The 13,950-nt window shown below is 36.7% G+C and overlaps 1 protein-coding gene and 1 pseudogene across 1 annotated transcript; both read left to right on the forward strand.

Moving 5' to 3' along the window:
• On the forward strand, positions 1-8,159 carry LOC103646839 (ATP-dependent DNA helicase PIF1). The gene is made up of 3 exons (XM_035965074.1): positions 1-37; positions 1,085-1,125; positions 7,698-8,159. The coding sequence occupies exons 1-3, from the start codon at positions 1-3 to the stop codon at positions 8,157-8,159; spliced, it is 540 nt and encodes a 179-aa protein (XP_035820967.1).
• A 721-nt stretch (positions 8,160-8,880) lies between these two features.
• Positions 8,881-13,715, forward strand: LOC103646841 (replication protein A 70 kDa DNA-binding subunit B-like; annotated as a pseudogene).
• The last annotated feature ends 235 nt before the right edge of the window (positions 13,716-13,950 follow it).

Below are 13,950 nucleotides of genomic sequence, written 5' to 3' on the forward strand. Positions count from 1 at the left end.
ATGATTAGATCAAATTCTGTATCAGTAGAGTCCTTGTGTATTTCCTTTGCGCAAACTGCTTTGTACTAGTACTGAACTACTTCATATTGTTTGCAGGTATGTCCTAGTGTATTTCTCAATTCTCTTCATAAGATTTCGCGCTGGGATTGTCACTAGAGAAATGTTAGCGCTTCCGAAGCCACAGTTCATGCTAATTGGTTTACTGGAAGCGCTAGGTGCTGCTTCAGGCATGGCTGCTGCTGGTAATCAATGATGTTCCTGTTTCGCCATTAGAAACTCATTGTTTAAGTTTGTGATTTATAGCAGGTTCAGTAGTTGTAACCATGGTTTAATATCAATTATACATAATCTTAATATGTTTCTCGAGGTTGGTCCAACCACATTTGAAGCAAAGTTGTAGCCTCATCTTCTTTGGAGTCTTGATCAGGTCAGTGCTTAAGTGTCCCAAACCTGCTTGTTGTTTTCTTCATGACTCACTGGATTCTTTCTGCATATTTCGTAGCAACTAATAGATGATTTTCTCAGGTGAAAGAGAACATCAAGACCCAGACACATCAACTTATAGATGCTCGATCAAAACCTAGGTATGTTACTCATATTTTAATTATGATGAAGTCTATAAGTACATCGTACATGCATGCAGCATATACTATATACTGCCTCTGCCTGTATCTGTAAGATTCTGCTTAATATTGATGGTGGTTTTCTGAAGGCTACATGCATTTGGTAGTTTCTATGACTACTTGAAAGTATGTTCTTCTCTCTTTTCTTTTGAGAGGCACAACAGTTTTTAAAGTCGTTGTAATGAAATAATTCCTCATCGTGCAGCCGCTCAGTGCACTGTAAGCGAACTAGCCCTAAGTGGTTTGCATTCAGGACAAATACTGATATAACTTATGTTTTAGATATTTTGGTCACCTAAGCTTTTTTGTATTGAAGTATCTTTTGATTTTACCAGCACACACTTTGTGACACTAATAGTACAATAATGTATAGATATGTTTTGGCAGTCCAAGTTTTGTACTTGTTACTTTGCGCAACTGTCTTGTATTTTCAGATTAACTGATTTGAAACTTTTATTCAGATTTGATGGTGCAGTTCCCGAGCCACGAAATGGGATTAGAAGTGGGCATGTGCCTGGGAGCAAATGTGTTCCGTTTCCTCAGGTGAAAACTCTCTACTTTTCCATACTTCTATCAGTTCTTTTTTGCATTTGGATGTTTCTTCCCATGTTTGCGGTGGATGGTAAAGGATACTTATCTTATAAAGTTCATAGTTGGATGTCAAATTTCAACATATGATACTATGCACTTTTAGTGCCATATTTTTTTTCATCCATCCTTCCATTTTGATGTGGTAAAAAATCTAAATGTTGTGTAGTAGATATTGTCTTACCCTGTATGTCTGAGTTTTTTTGGATACATCAGTTGTCAATCCAAGTTGTACACGAGTTAATGGTATGCTAGGTTTTGGTTGATGGGATGATAGAAGAATGTTGCCGTACTAAGAGATCTTGTTGTTGGTAAATGCACTTGTAATGAGGGCAATTCTTCCTTATACCGCGATACTTCATGTACCATGATAGGATGGAGAATTGGATGTTCTATCTAGAAGTTTATATGTCACCATCTGATTTTGTCCATGTTTTTTACAGTAAATACAGCAGGGAGGCCCCCAAGAATTTTTGTCCATACTGAGTATTGCCACAGATGGTTTTGTATCTCTGGAAGTATTATTTATTATTGCATATTTGTACTTGCCTTTCTTCAGGTTCTTGACAGCTCACAAAAGCTATTGCCTCCAGATGAGCTCCGTAAACGGTTTGAGCAAGAAGGTAATATCATAATATTTCATCTATATTGGTTACAACTTAAAAGTATCTTGTTAGTGCTCGATTATAGCATCCATTAGCCAGGTTTTATCATGTTTTGTTGGATGCTTCCTCCCAGTTCAAGAAGTGTTTTCTTTACGCACTTTCAGTGGTAATATTATTTTTTGACACAACACTAATCTGGTCACCAAAATACCTAAAGATCTTCTCATACCTAGGTCAAATTTAGCATTCTCATGAAATAGTGTACAAACAGTTATTCTCATACACTAATCATGCTTGTTGATGATACTAATACTGTCTGATATAACTAGTTGCTTTTTCTCTCTTTGGTAAGAATCTACAATTAAATTTGACATCCAATGGTTATATTTTTTTCCTTGTTCAATTACCACACATGCTGCCATCTGAAAAGGCATTTTCAGCTGTTGTATCTGCTCTTAGCGCTAGGGGATGCTCTTTGAAGTGGTTATTGACCAGTAAAAACTTACACAGTAGTTTGTTTGCGTTCTTACTAGATAGCCTAAATGCCGCACCAAGGAGTATAGATTAACATTGAATTACATATTGTATAGGTTGAGTTTTGATTTATAGAATTGTCTGTGTGCTAGTTGGTTCAAATATGTGAAGTTAGCAAGATTATTTCAAGGGAGGGCATGAAATCCTCATTTCAGAAAACATGTTCATTTGTTGCCAGGTGGGGAGGACTGCACAGTTCGCATTTGGAGCATCAAAACAGGCGAGCTCTGGAGTGAATGAAGGACGTCGTCTTTGGAAGTCAGACATCACCTAGAGCTAGGGTGTCCATTCTTGACATGTTTCTCTTAGTGATATGTGGATACTGTCTAGCTAGGAACAGAGTCTTGAGGGATTGATGGACGCATGCATCTTCAATTCCTGTGTGTTGTATTACTACTGGTATAATCTCCAATTCTTGTGAACTTATGTATTTGGACTGTGAATTTGTGATATGAACATATATCCATGTGTTTGAAATCTGTATTGTATGTGATATTCTATGTTGCATGTGATATTATGTTTGTCTAATTTTTCATTTCTGTAATTTTTATTTTTTTTCTGGAAAAGGGTTAAGAACGTGGGTACCCACGTTCTTAACGTTAAGTTCGTGGGTACCGTCGAACTTAATGTGCAGCCCACGCAGACCTACAGAGGCCAAATAAGTTCGACGGCCACGGGGCCCCGTCGAACTTAACAATAAGAACGTGGGTACCGTCGAACTTATGGGAACAAATTTGACGGCCCCCGTCAAACTTAAAAACGCACGTTCTTAATGTTAAGTTCGACGGTACCCACGTTCTTAATGTTAAGTTCGACGGTACCCACGTTCTTAATGTTAAGTTCGACGGGGCCGTCGAACTTACTTCTCTAAGTTCGTCCAAAAATCGTCATGGGCTATATTCGTCGGTAAACCCACGTTCTTACGGTAAGTTCGACGGCTTATTACATTAAGTTCGACGGTTTTTCACCCACGTTCTTTAACCAGTTTCCTGTAGTGTCTTTTACTCCATATATACCACTACCCACAAATGCTGCAGAAGCAAGAAGAACCCGAAGATTAATACTTAACCAAAATAGACTCGGCAGAAGAGGTAATGCCAACTTAACTGAATGTGATGGCATTAAACTTGATTACAATTCCTTCATGGATAAATAAATGAAATTTCTAACTACCTTATTTCTTTTGTTCAAAAAAAAGATTCAATGTTGACAACAATGACGACTTCACAGTGTGGCTATTTCACAGATGAGTACATACAATCACTTAAAGGTAATGTAATATACGATTACCTCTATTTCCAAACAGACCTTCCTTACCTTTCTTGAAAAGACCTTGCTAACATTGAGCCATTTTCTCTGCAAAGCGTAGCTTCATATCCAAATAGATCATATCATGGGAAACCTAAATATGAGTGCTCATACTGTCATGCTATTTTTTGGTATGCTGAAAGAGTACGAAATCGGCATGGTGCTACATCTATTACATATAACAATTGCTGCAAAGGTGGCAAGATCAGCATACCTCCATATAGGCCTAGACCCGAACCTCTATTTTCTCTTGCAAGATTTGACGGTGATGCAACCTCAAAGAGATTCATCAGAAGCATAAGGCAATACAATTGCTTATTTGCTTTCACATCAATGGGTGCACAAATAGATAATTCAGTCAATGATGGTCGTGGTCCACCACTATTTAAAATATGTGGACAAGTGCATCATCGGATTGGATCTCTATTACCTCCAGATGGATCATCACCAAAGTTCATTCAGTTGTACATTTACGACACTGCCAATGAAGTTCAAAACAGAATGAAATGCCTAGGAGATGAGATCAATAACCAAGATAATTTGGATACTGATATAGTCAATGGATTAATTGAGATGCTAGACAATCATAATCCATTCGTAAAAAAATTCCGCATGGCAAGAGACCGTCTATCTGATAATGAAAGTGAAGATTTCATTATTAGACTCATTGGTGCTAAAGAAGGTGACCCTATCCAGTATAATTTACCAACGACAGATCAACTTGCCATGTTAATTGTTGGAGATTTTAGTTTGGACACATTCAAGCGTGATATTATCATTGAAACTCGAAACAACGAACTTAAAAGAATATCCTCACTTCATCCAGCTTATATGGCTCTACAATACCCATTGCTTTTTCCATTTGGTGAACGTGGCTTTCAAGTTGGAATCCTATACAATGACCTAAGTCCAGCTCAAAACAATGCAAGAAGACATATGACCATTCAGGAATACTATTGCTACCAATTTCATTACAGGAAAAATCAACCAAATCCATATTTGTGTTACGGTTTATTATCAAGTCAGGCTAAAGTGGATGCCAGAGCATGCATTGATGAAAATAGATTGAACTATATTATTGCCAATCAAAAAAACTTGAGGATTGAAAGCATACAAGGTATTACAGATGCAGTTAGCCGTGGTTGTATTAGTGGCGACGAAATTGGGAAAACTATCATACTATCTGCGTCACATACAGGAGGTCGAAGATATATGATTCAAAATTATCATGACAGCATAGCTATCTGCCGAGTTCATGGTCCGCCTGATTTTTTTGTCACTTTTACATGCAATGCAAACTGGCCTGAGATTTTGGACAGCATGTTCGAGCGTGGACAGAGCCCTCCAGACAGATCTGATGTTATAGTTCGAGTGTACCATATGAAATTAGAAGATCTAATGCATGATATAAAAATGGATCTATTTTTGGCACATGCATTGCAGGTACGGCCACTTACGTACTCAACAACACATGCAGACATATAATAATCTATAAATAAATGTAGGAAACAAATAATGTATAAATACTTCACAAATTAATAAAATTACCATCATCTCCTACATGCAGTGCTTTATACAATTGAGTTTCAGAAACGAGGGCTACCTCACTCGCACATCATATTTTGGATATCGAATTCTCCATCGCAAGCTACATCCACTTTCATAGACTCTTTTATCAGTGCTGAAATTCCAGATCCAACGACCGATCCTCTTGGATATTGTTTAGTGGCAGAACATATGATGCATGGTCCATGTGGAGCATTGAACCCAAATTCTCCATGTATGAAAAATAATAGATGCTCAAAGAGGTATCCAAAAGAATTCCATGAAGAAACTAACTTGGATGAACAAGGATTTGCTACATACAGACGAAGAAACAATGGACGCTATGTTATGAAAGGCGGTTACAAATTGGATAATAGGTGGGTAGTGCCATATAATCAGATTCTGTTGAAGACTTACCAAGCCCACATCAACATTGAATGGTGCAATAAAACTATCTTTGTAAAATATCTTTTCAAGTATGTAACAAAAGGTCCAGATTATAGCAAAGTATATTTGCAGAGAGTAAGAAATGGCGAAGACATACCTTACGACGAAGAAACTAATACAAGAAACGAGGTCAAAGAATATTTGGATACTCGCTATCTATGTGATAAGGATTCCTGTTGGCGTGTGCTTGGATATGAGATACACAGACACTATCCTGCAGTAGAACGAATGCCAGTACATTTACCTAATGAAAATTACATAACATATAATGCAGCAAGTAATATATCCAATATATTAACTGAATCTTTTCTTCGGAAAACAATGCTCACTGAGTGGTTCACTACCAATTCAAATACAAATGCAGCGCACAATCTAACATATATTGAATTCCCATCTAAATGGCGTTGGGACGACAAAACAAGAACCTGGAAACCGAGACATGGAAGAGAAAGAAAAATTGGTCGTATATACTATGTACATCCATCTACAGGGGAAAGATACTATTTGAGGATGCTGCTAATGATCGTCAAAGGTGCTCAGAGCTATGAAGACTTAAGGACATATAACAATATATTACACCCAACATTCAAAGAAGCATGTAAAGCACGTGGCCTTCTTAGTGATGATAATGAGTGGTATAATGCTTTTGATGAAGCTGCCAGATGGGCAACCTCGGATCAACTGCGACATCTATTCGTTACTATGCTTCTTTATTGCGAAGTTGGAGATGAGTATACATTTTTTGAAAAAGTATGGCAACTACTAGCAGATGATATCCAATATAATATGAGAAAAACATTGAACCTTCCCTCTTACCAGATGCCCATAAATGAAATAAAGGATCATTTAATTGACAAATTATCTGTACTTTTCAACAAATATGGCTCAAACATAAGAGATTATAGTTTGCCACAAAAAAACAATTCTACGGGGTCTTCCTACGGTAATCAATATATTGAAGAAGAGTTATCATATGACTTCAATGCTTTATTAAGTGAATCACAGGATCTCCACATGAAATTAAATGAGCAGCAATTACATGCTTTTAATACCATAGTTCATGCTGTTTTATCAAATAAATCTGGATTCTTCTTCTTATCTGGGTATGGAGGCACCGGAAAAACTTTTCTTTGGAATGCAATCGTAACACATTTGAGAGCGCAGAGAAGAATAGTCTTAACAGTTGCATCTTCAGGTGTTGCTTCCCTACTCCTTCCAGGTGGCCGCACAGCACATTCAAGGTTCAAAATACCTTGTGAGCTAGATGAAACATCAATATGCGATATTAAAAGAGGTTCAAAGCTTGCCGAGCTAATTGAGGCAACTTCTTTAATAATATGGGATGAGGCATTCATGACACATAGGCATGCTTTCGAAGCTCTAGATCGTTCACTTCGTGATTTACTTTCTTTGAAATCTGCCCAAGCTGCTCAATTTCCCTTTGGTGGTAAAACCATTGTGTTAGGAGGCGATCCTAGACAAATACTACCTGTGATAGAAGGTGGCACTCGGGCACAAATTATTAATGCTGCTATAACTAACTCACCACTTTGGAGTTCAGTAACAGTCTTACATCTTACACAGAACATGAGACTTTGTTCAACACATTTAACAGAAAGTGAACGAGCTCAACTTGCACATTTCAGTGCATGGATTTTAGATATTGGCAATGGTACTATAGCAGCTACAGAAAGAGCAGGTGAATCTGAACCTACTTGGATACAAATACCTGATGAATTTCTATTACCGCCCGAAAAAATCAGGTTTCAGCCTTCATTGAAGAAATATACCCAAAAATAGCAGAAAACTACAGTGATCCAAACTACCTACGTCAACGGGCTATCTTAACACCGACAAATGATGTAGCTGACTTAATTAATGACCATATTGTCGACCTCATTCCAGGACTTCATAGACAATATCTAAGTTGTGATAGAATTGCACCACAATCAAATGTGGGAGGGACATTAGATCTGTTGTACCCAATTGAATTTCTAAATTCAATAGATGGCAACAATTTCCCACAGCACAAGTTGTTACTAAAAAGGGAGTGCCTATTATGTTGCTTCGAAATCTAAATCAATCTGAAGGATTATGTAATGGTACAAGGCTCATTATAACCGCTCTAGGAGACATGATCTTAGAGGCTCAGATAATAACTGGAACGCATATTGGAAAAATTGTTCTCATTCCAAGGATATGTCTACCGCTGAAAACAATCAGAGTTCCTTTTGTGCTAGAAAGAAGACAATATCCTATAAAAATTTGTTATGCTATGACAATCAACAAAAGTCAAGGTCAAACACTATCACAAGTAGGTATCTACCTCAAAAAACCTGTATTCACCCATGGGCAGCTTTATGTAGCTATATCTCGAGTGACTTCCAAAGAAGGTTTGAAAATATTGATTGAAGATGACGATGGAAGGTCAAGCAAAGAGACAAAGAATATAGTTTACAAAGAAATATTCAGTCGCATTGCCACTGATGCTACTATCACGTCCTCATAGCCCTCAACAATACTCATTATCTGTACATTTTGTACTATATATATATATATATTACAATTGCATATTACGGTAAGATTTTTCATGTCACACTATATTATATTTGGTCCATTTCACTTTACATACACACCTATCCTATTCTACTATGTAGAATATATTAAAATAATACATTTGCTTTCACAAAACAACTAATTTACTTCGAACGCATACAGTTGCCAATTTAGTAACATTACATCAAATTATATATCAACGCTCTTCACATTTATAAGTTATTAAACTCAGTTTAACTCTATATCACTTTTTCATTATCTGTACATTTTGTACTATATATATATATATATATATATATATATATATATATATATATATATATATATATATATATATATATATATATATATATTACAATTGCATATTACGGTAAGATTTTTCATGTCACACTATATTATATTTGGTCCATTTCACTTTACATACACACATATCCTATTCTACTATGTAGAATATATTAAAATAATACATTTGCTTTCACAAAACTCTGGTCATTATCTGATCAATAGTTATTAACAACTAATTTACTTCGAACGCATACAGTTGCCAATTTAGTAACATTACATCAAATTATATATCAACGCTCTTCACATTTATAAGTTATTAAACTCAGTTTAACTCTATATCACTTTTTCATTTTCTAATACTGACATTTTCTCTTATTAAACACAGAACAATGGAATATACACTGCTACCTGATTTAGAACCACACAAGAAACATGTAACAATTCAAGTGCGTGTGGCCAGAAAGTGGCTTTTCCGAGGTGCTAATGATAACGCTCCACTGCAGCATATTGATATGGTACTATCTGATCAAGAGGTATCAAGTCACAACCTTTAATCTTCATATATACTTTTTTTTGTGCCAGTAACTGTGTGTGTGTAGCTCGCCTAACAAATTTCATGCTATGACAGGGCAATGCTATCTATGCTAAAATCCCAGCAAACTTAGCTGAACAGAAAGCATCAGACATTGAAGAGGGAGGAGTTTATATTATCAGCAGATTCAGAGTTTGTGCAGCAAAAAATGCGTTCAAACCAGTCGATGGTGACAAGATGATCCAATTCACGTTCCATACCATCGTAAAACGTGTCATGAACCCTACAACTGTGTTTCCAATGTATGTCTACCGACTAACACCGTTTGATCAAATTGAATCTAATATTCAGACCAAACCAAACTTTCTAGGTATTACTATACAACAACTTATATTATATTATCTATTACTAATAGCTTGTGTTCACTTATCTAATTTATTCTAACTTTGAAATTGGTCTCAGATGTTCTTGGTGTCATAGTCCAGGTTCATGAAATGACACCCATACATATCCAGAGCCAATTGACCCCAGTACTGACGAGGAGCATTATTATAGAAGATCTCAGGTATCACAACCCTCTCTTTAACGATATCGTATTTTATATATTATAAAAAATGTACCTTAACATCTAACAAACTGGTAAAAAAACAGCAACATACCTTTGAAGATCACTTTATGGGCAGACCAAGCAACATCATTCAGCCTTCATGATGTGTACGACCCGAACACAAAAAAACCAATTGTAGTGCTTTTTGTTGGATGTTTGCCGAAATTTTACAAAGGTATGCTTCATTTATCTACATATACAGAACAAATTTAACACTATACTAAATGATTCAAATTCTACTACCTCCTACATGTTTTGACAATTTTTCCTTTACAAATACTAGGTGTTTACTTAAGTGGTGGCTCTGCCTGTAGATGGTACTTCAATCCTATAATTCCAGAAGCAGAACCCTATCATACCAGGTAAAAAAATGTGTACAAATATTAAACCAAATACTCTCCTCTCATAAAACTAACATATACAGTGATATAATATCCCGTATCTTTTGCAGCCATCAGACAAGGACAATTACATTACAACTTCCTCATGCTTTAAATCATCCTCCAACAATTGAACATAAACAAGCAGTTGAATCAAAGAGTCTTTATGAACTTACTAGAATTAATCCATATGATTTCCCGGTAAGTTCTTACACACTTTATTCTCTTATGGTATTTAATTTTCATCAACTTAGACATCTATCCAAAACACAGGAGACATGATATGAATGTACTATCACAATAACAGAAATATCAGTCGAAAACAAATGGTGGTACCCGGCTTGCACAAAATGCTTTAAAACGTCAACTCCACAAAATGCAGTTTATCATTGCAATGACTGTAACTGGGACAAATACACATTCAGGTAAGTTTTTAAACTAAGTATTTCTACTTTTCCGTCAAATCTATATATGTTCCATACAATTTTTATTGTACTAAATATTAACAAAATACCTTTCATATATCAGATACAAGCTGAAATTCCTAGCATCTGACGGGACAGAAACCGCAGAAATGTTTTGTTTCAATAACATAGCAAGACAAATAGTCGGTAAATCATGTGAGATCGTTTTAAGAGGCGTTAGTGAGCATTCACCTATCCCACCTGACCTAGCACAAATCATATCCCTAAAATTTACATTTAGAGTCACAGTTGATGATCTATCCTTTTTTCAAAAAAACAACCATCCAAACGTGCTACGAATCAACTCCATTGTTACTGCACATGGAAGACAACAGTCTTTACCACTACAAGCTCGAGATCTTCAGGAACAAGGACCATCAACACCTCCGAACACATTAAAACTAAAATTATTTGAAGATTCTCCATCTACAGCTCTGGAAAAATTAACCACGACGACTCCAACTGATGTAAGATATCTTTTCAATCAAAAAAATAATACAATGTATACATATGACAATATTATTTCCAACTAAAATATTGTGTCAATCAATTTTTGCAGGTTTCCAAGAAGCTTATATATCCAACAACTGACAGCACATCAAAACTGTATTAACTCTCTTTCATTTAATATATATTTTCATCCATGTTAAAATGTATCATAGTCACACATTATGCTAACAACTATTTATATGACACCTGTTCCATATTCACAGACCAGCCAATATTGATATTACTGATGCAGAAAACGACGATATTGACGAGGGAAACATAAAGGTACAATCTTCTTTGTTTCATCGATCTACTATATTCAGTTCTTTTCTTAAATAACAGTTAAATGCAAATAAAAAAACACCATATTATCTTTTAATACAATATAATAAAATTCATTCATGTGCTTACAATATCCTGTACTAAGACCTATAGCTGTTACTCCAGCAACAAAGCAATCATTGACTTGAACTGGAATTAGATGTATTTGCCAAATAAATGGTCACTGTTCTTTAGTGTAATCATCTTTTTGCATACAAAAAACAACTCCCTGTTTGCACAGATTAGCTGAGGCATGGGAGAAGCCATTACAGATACTTACTATGCCATTCACACTTATCATACCGGCACGGAAAAAAATGCCGACCCTGTGTGACACATGTTAAGGAAACACGAGCTGAAGTACTTTAGGAGCTGAACTAGAACATCAAGACAACGAAAATAGCCTAACTGGTTGTGTAGTTTGCAATAAGGAACTTGCTTTTGCTGGTTAGGTCCTCATGAAAATCTACCACGTCTTTCACCTTCTCAACTAACTCCTCCAGACGGGTGACTCCTAAGCTCTCATAGTCAGTGATCTTCTTGTACCGTTGCTCATATAAATTCTCAAAATTACCAGGCGGAATAGGGCACGAGTAGCAAACAAGGAGCTCCTAAGTCTCCCTTCTGGAGGTGTCTAGATGCTCATTGAACACACATGCAACATTTATATCTGGGTTGATAATACAACATTTATATCTGGGTTGGCAATTGGTTCATCCTCTGCCCTGCACACTTGCATTCTCTTCTTTCTCTGTTTCTGTTTGCCCAAGCACGTATCGTAGTGTGGGGCCATGAATCATTCATCATGTAGCGGTGTTCCATAACAGATTATTACATAAATTATTCTTATCATGAATGATATCATTCCTTGATATTGAATCTAAACTATCTTCTATTCGTATTCAAACACTGTATTAACTCATTTATAAATATTTTTTACATATACAGCATGATGCAATACTTGATGACAAAGGAAAAGGTCCAACAGCTACAATTGAATCTCCACCCAAAAGGTTATACACTACTACACAATATCCTACATGTATTATTTTCTATCTATTATAAAAAGCATCATTTCATTTTTTATTTGATAATTGTTTTGACTTCATAAGTAAATTATCCAAAACTATATTTCTTTCGTATATATATTTTTTCCTATATTTAAATTATCCAAATTTTAACAGCACATATACATGCAAATAGAAAACAGAAATTATTTGTGACAATAAAAGAGCTCCAGATCTTCATTCTCCTTCTACCTCAGTGATGTTCCTCCTCACCCCGTCAACCTCCCCTCCTCAGTATGGTTGGTTGCTTGCCCCCATATATAGCCTACTGGGGAGTTCTGGCGCTCAGCAATCCCATGTGTCTTCCAAATCTATGGTAACAAGCCAAGCAGCGGCAAGATCCAAGATTCTTCGGTTCCATGGCTCACAAAATGTCATTAAATTTCCTAGCTACTTCTCGCTGCTCACTAGAAGCTCTCTCCATCGCGCCTCTACATGCTTCTTTTTTCACATTTGATATCTCTCCACTCCATCGCGTATCTACAGGCTTCTTTTTAAAAACTTTGATCTCTCTCCACTGCACGAGCTACCATTGCTTCTATTCCATTCTCCTGCTATGCTAATTTAATAGTGATGTCAGACATGGTTCTATTTCGTCGAATGCCTCTGCTGGAGTCAGTGCTACTGCCTGCCTCACCGCCGCCCTCCTTGCCACTCGTGTCGTGGCTCTCGCTCGCAGTGTCAGCCCTTGCATTACTGTGGCGGCGCTATGGGCGCTTGGCAAAATCCTGTTGCCATTGGTCGCGAGCATCCCCAGCCGTCTTCAACAGGACACGTGTGGCCATTCCATTTGCCAGGCACGGCGCCAGCGTACGGCGCTAGCTCATCTCGTGACAATATGCCAATAATGGCCCAGTCGATCTAAAATGCACTCAGCTGCTTCATTTCTCCGCCCAACGTAACAACACTGTGTTGCCTTGCCCAGTCAGCGAGGATGTGAGGATGAAACTGTACGTTTGGACAGCTCGCCTGTGCCGGCGAGTTTTGTCATATGCTCGTGTTGGAGTGGAGAGCCAAATCGGCTAGCCGCGCCCCCGCTGGACAAACTAGATATGTTGTATATTTTTGGTATAATCTAAACTGACAAGTCCAATTATATGCATAGGTGACATACACATAGTATATTCACTGTGACTTTATGATTAAGCTGCTCTTGTTTCCCAATTATACAGGTTTAAACATGGACCTCTGCGTATTAAAGAAAGGTCGGACACAAGATCTTCCAACAACTGAAGATTTTCTCAGATTATCAGCAGCTTTTTAGGTTGTAGAATGCCCTCTATATAATTATATATAAGTACTCAACTCTTATGAAGACATTTCATGTAAATATAACAAGGTAGCTTGAAATGTTGCAACAAACATATTACTTTCTATCAGTGCTCACTTAACTCTATTTTACTTTATATAAATCTACTATGCTCTAAACTGTCTTTGGCTCTGTGTCATTAAAAAGAATTGCTTGCTTTATTAGTACAGCAATATTGCATACCATTTACCGTGCGCGCCAAGCGCGCACCCGTTACTAGTATAAATCCATCAAGGGAGGTTATGCCTGATTCGGATGGTGGTTACGCTATGTTCGCAGGATTTTGTTGA

The sequence above is a fragment of the Zea mays genome, chromosome 2, assembly GCF_902167145.1.
Source record: "Zea mays cultivar B73 chromosome 2, Zm-B73-REFERENCE-NAM-5.0, whole genome shotgun sequence".
Lineage (NCBI taxonomy): Eukaryota > Viridiplantae > Streptophyta > Magnoliopsida > Poales > Poaceae > Zea > Zea mays.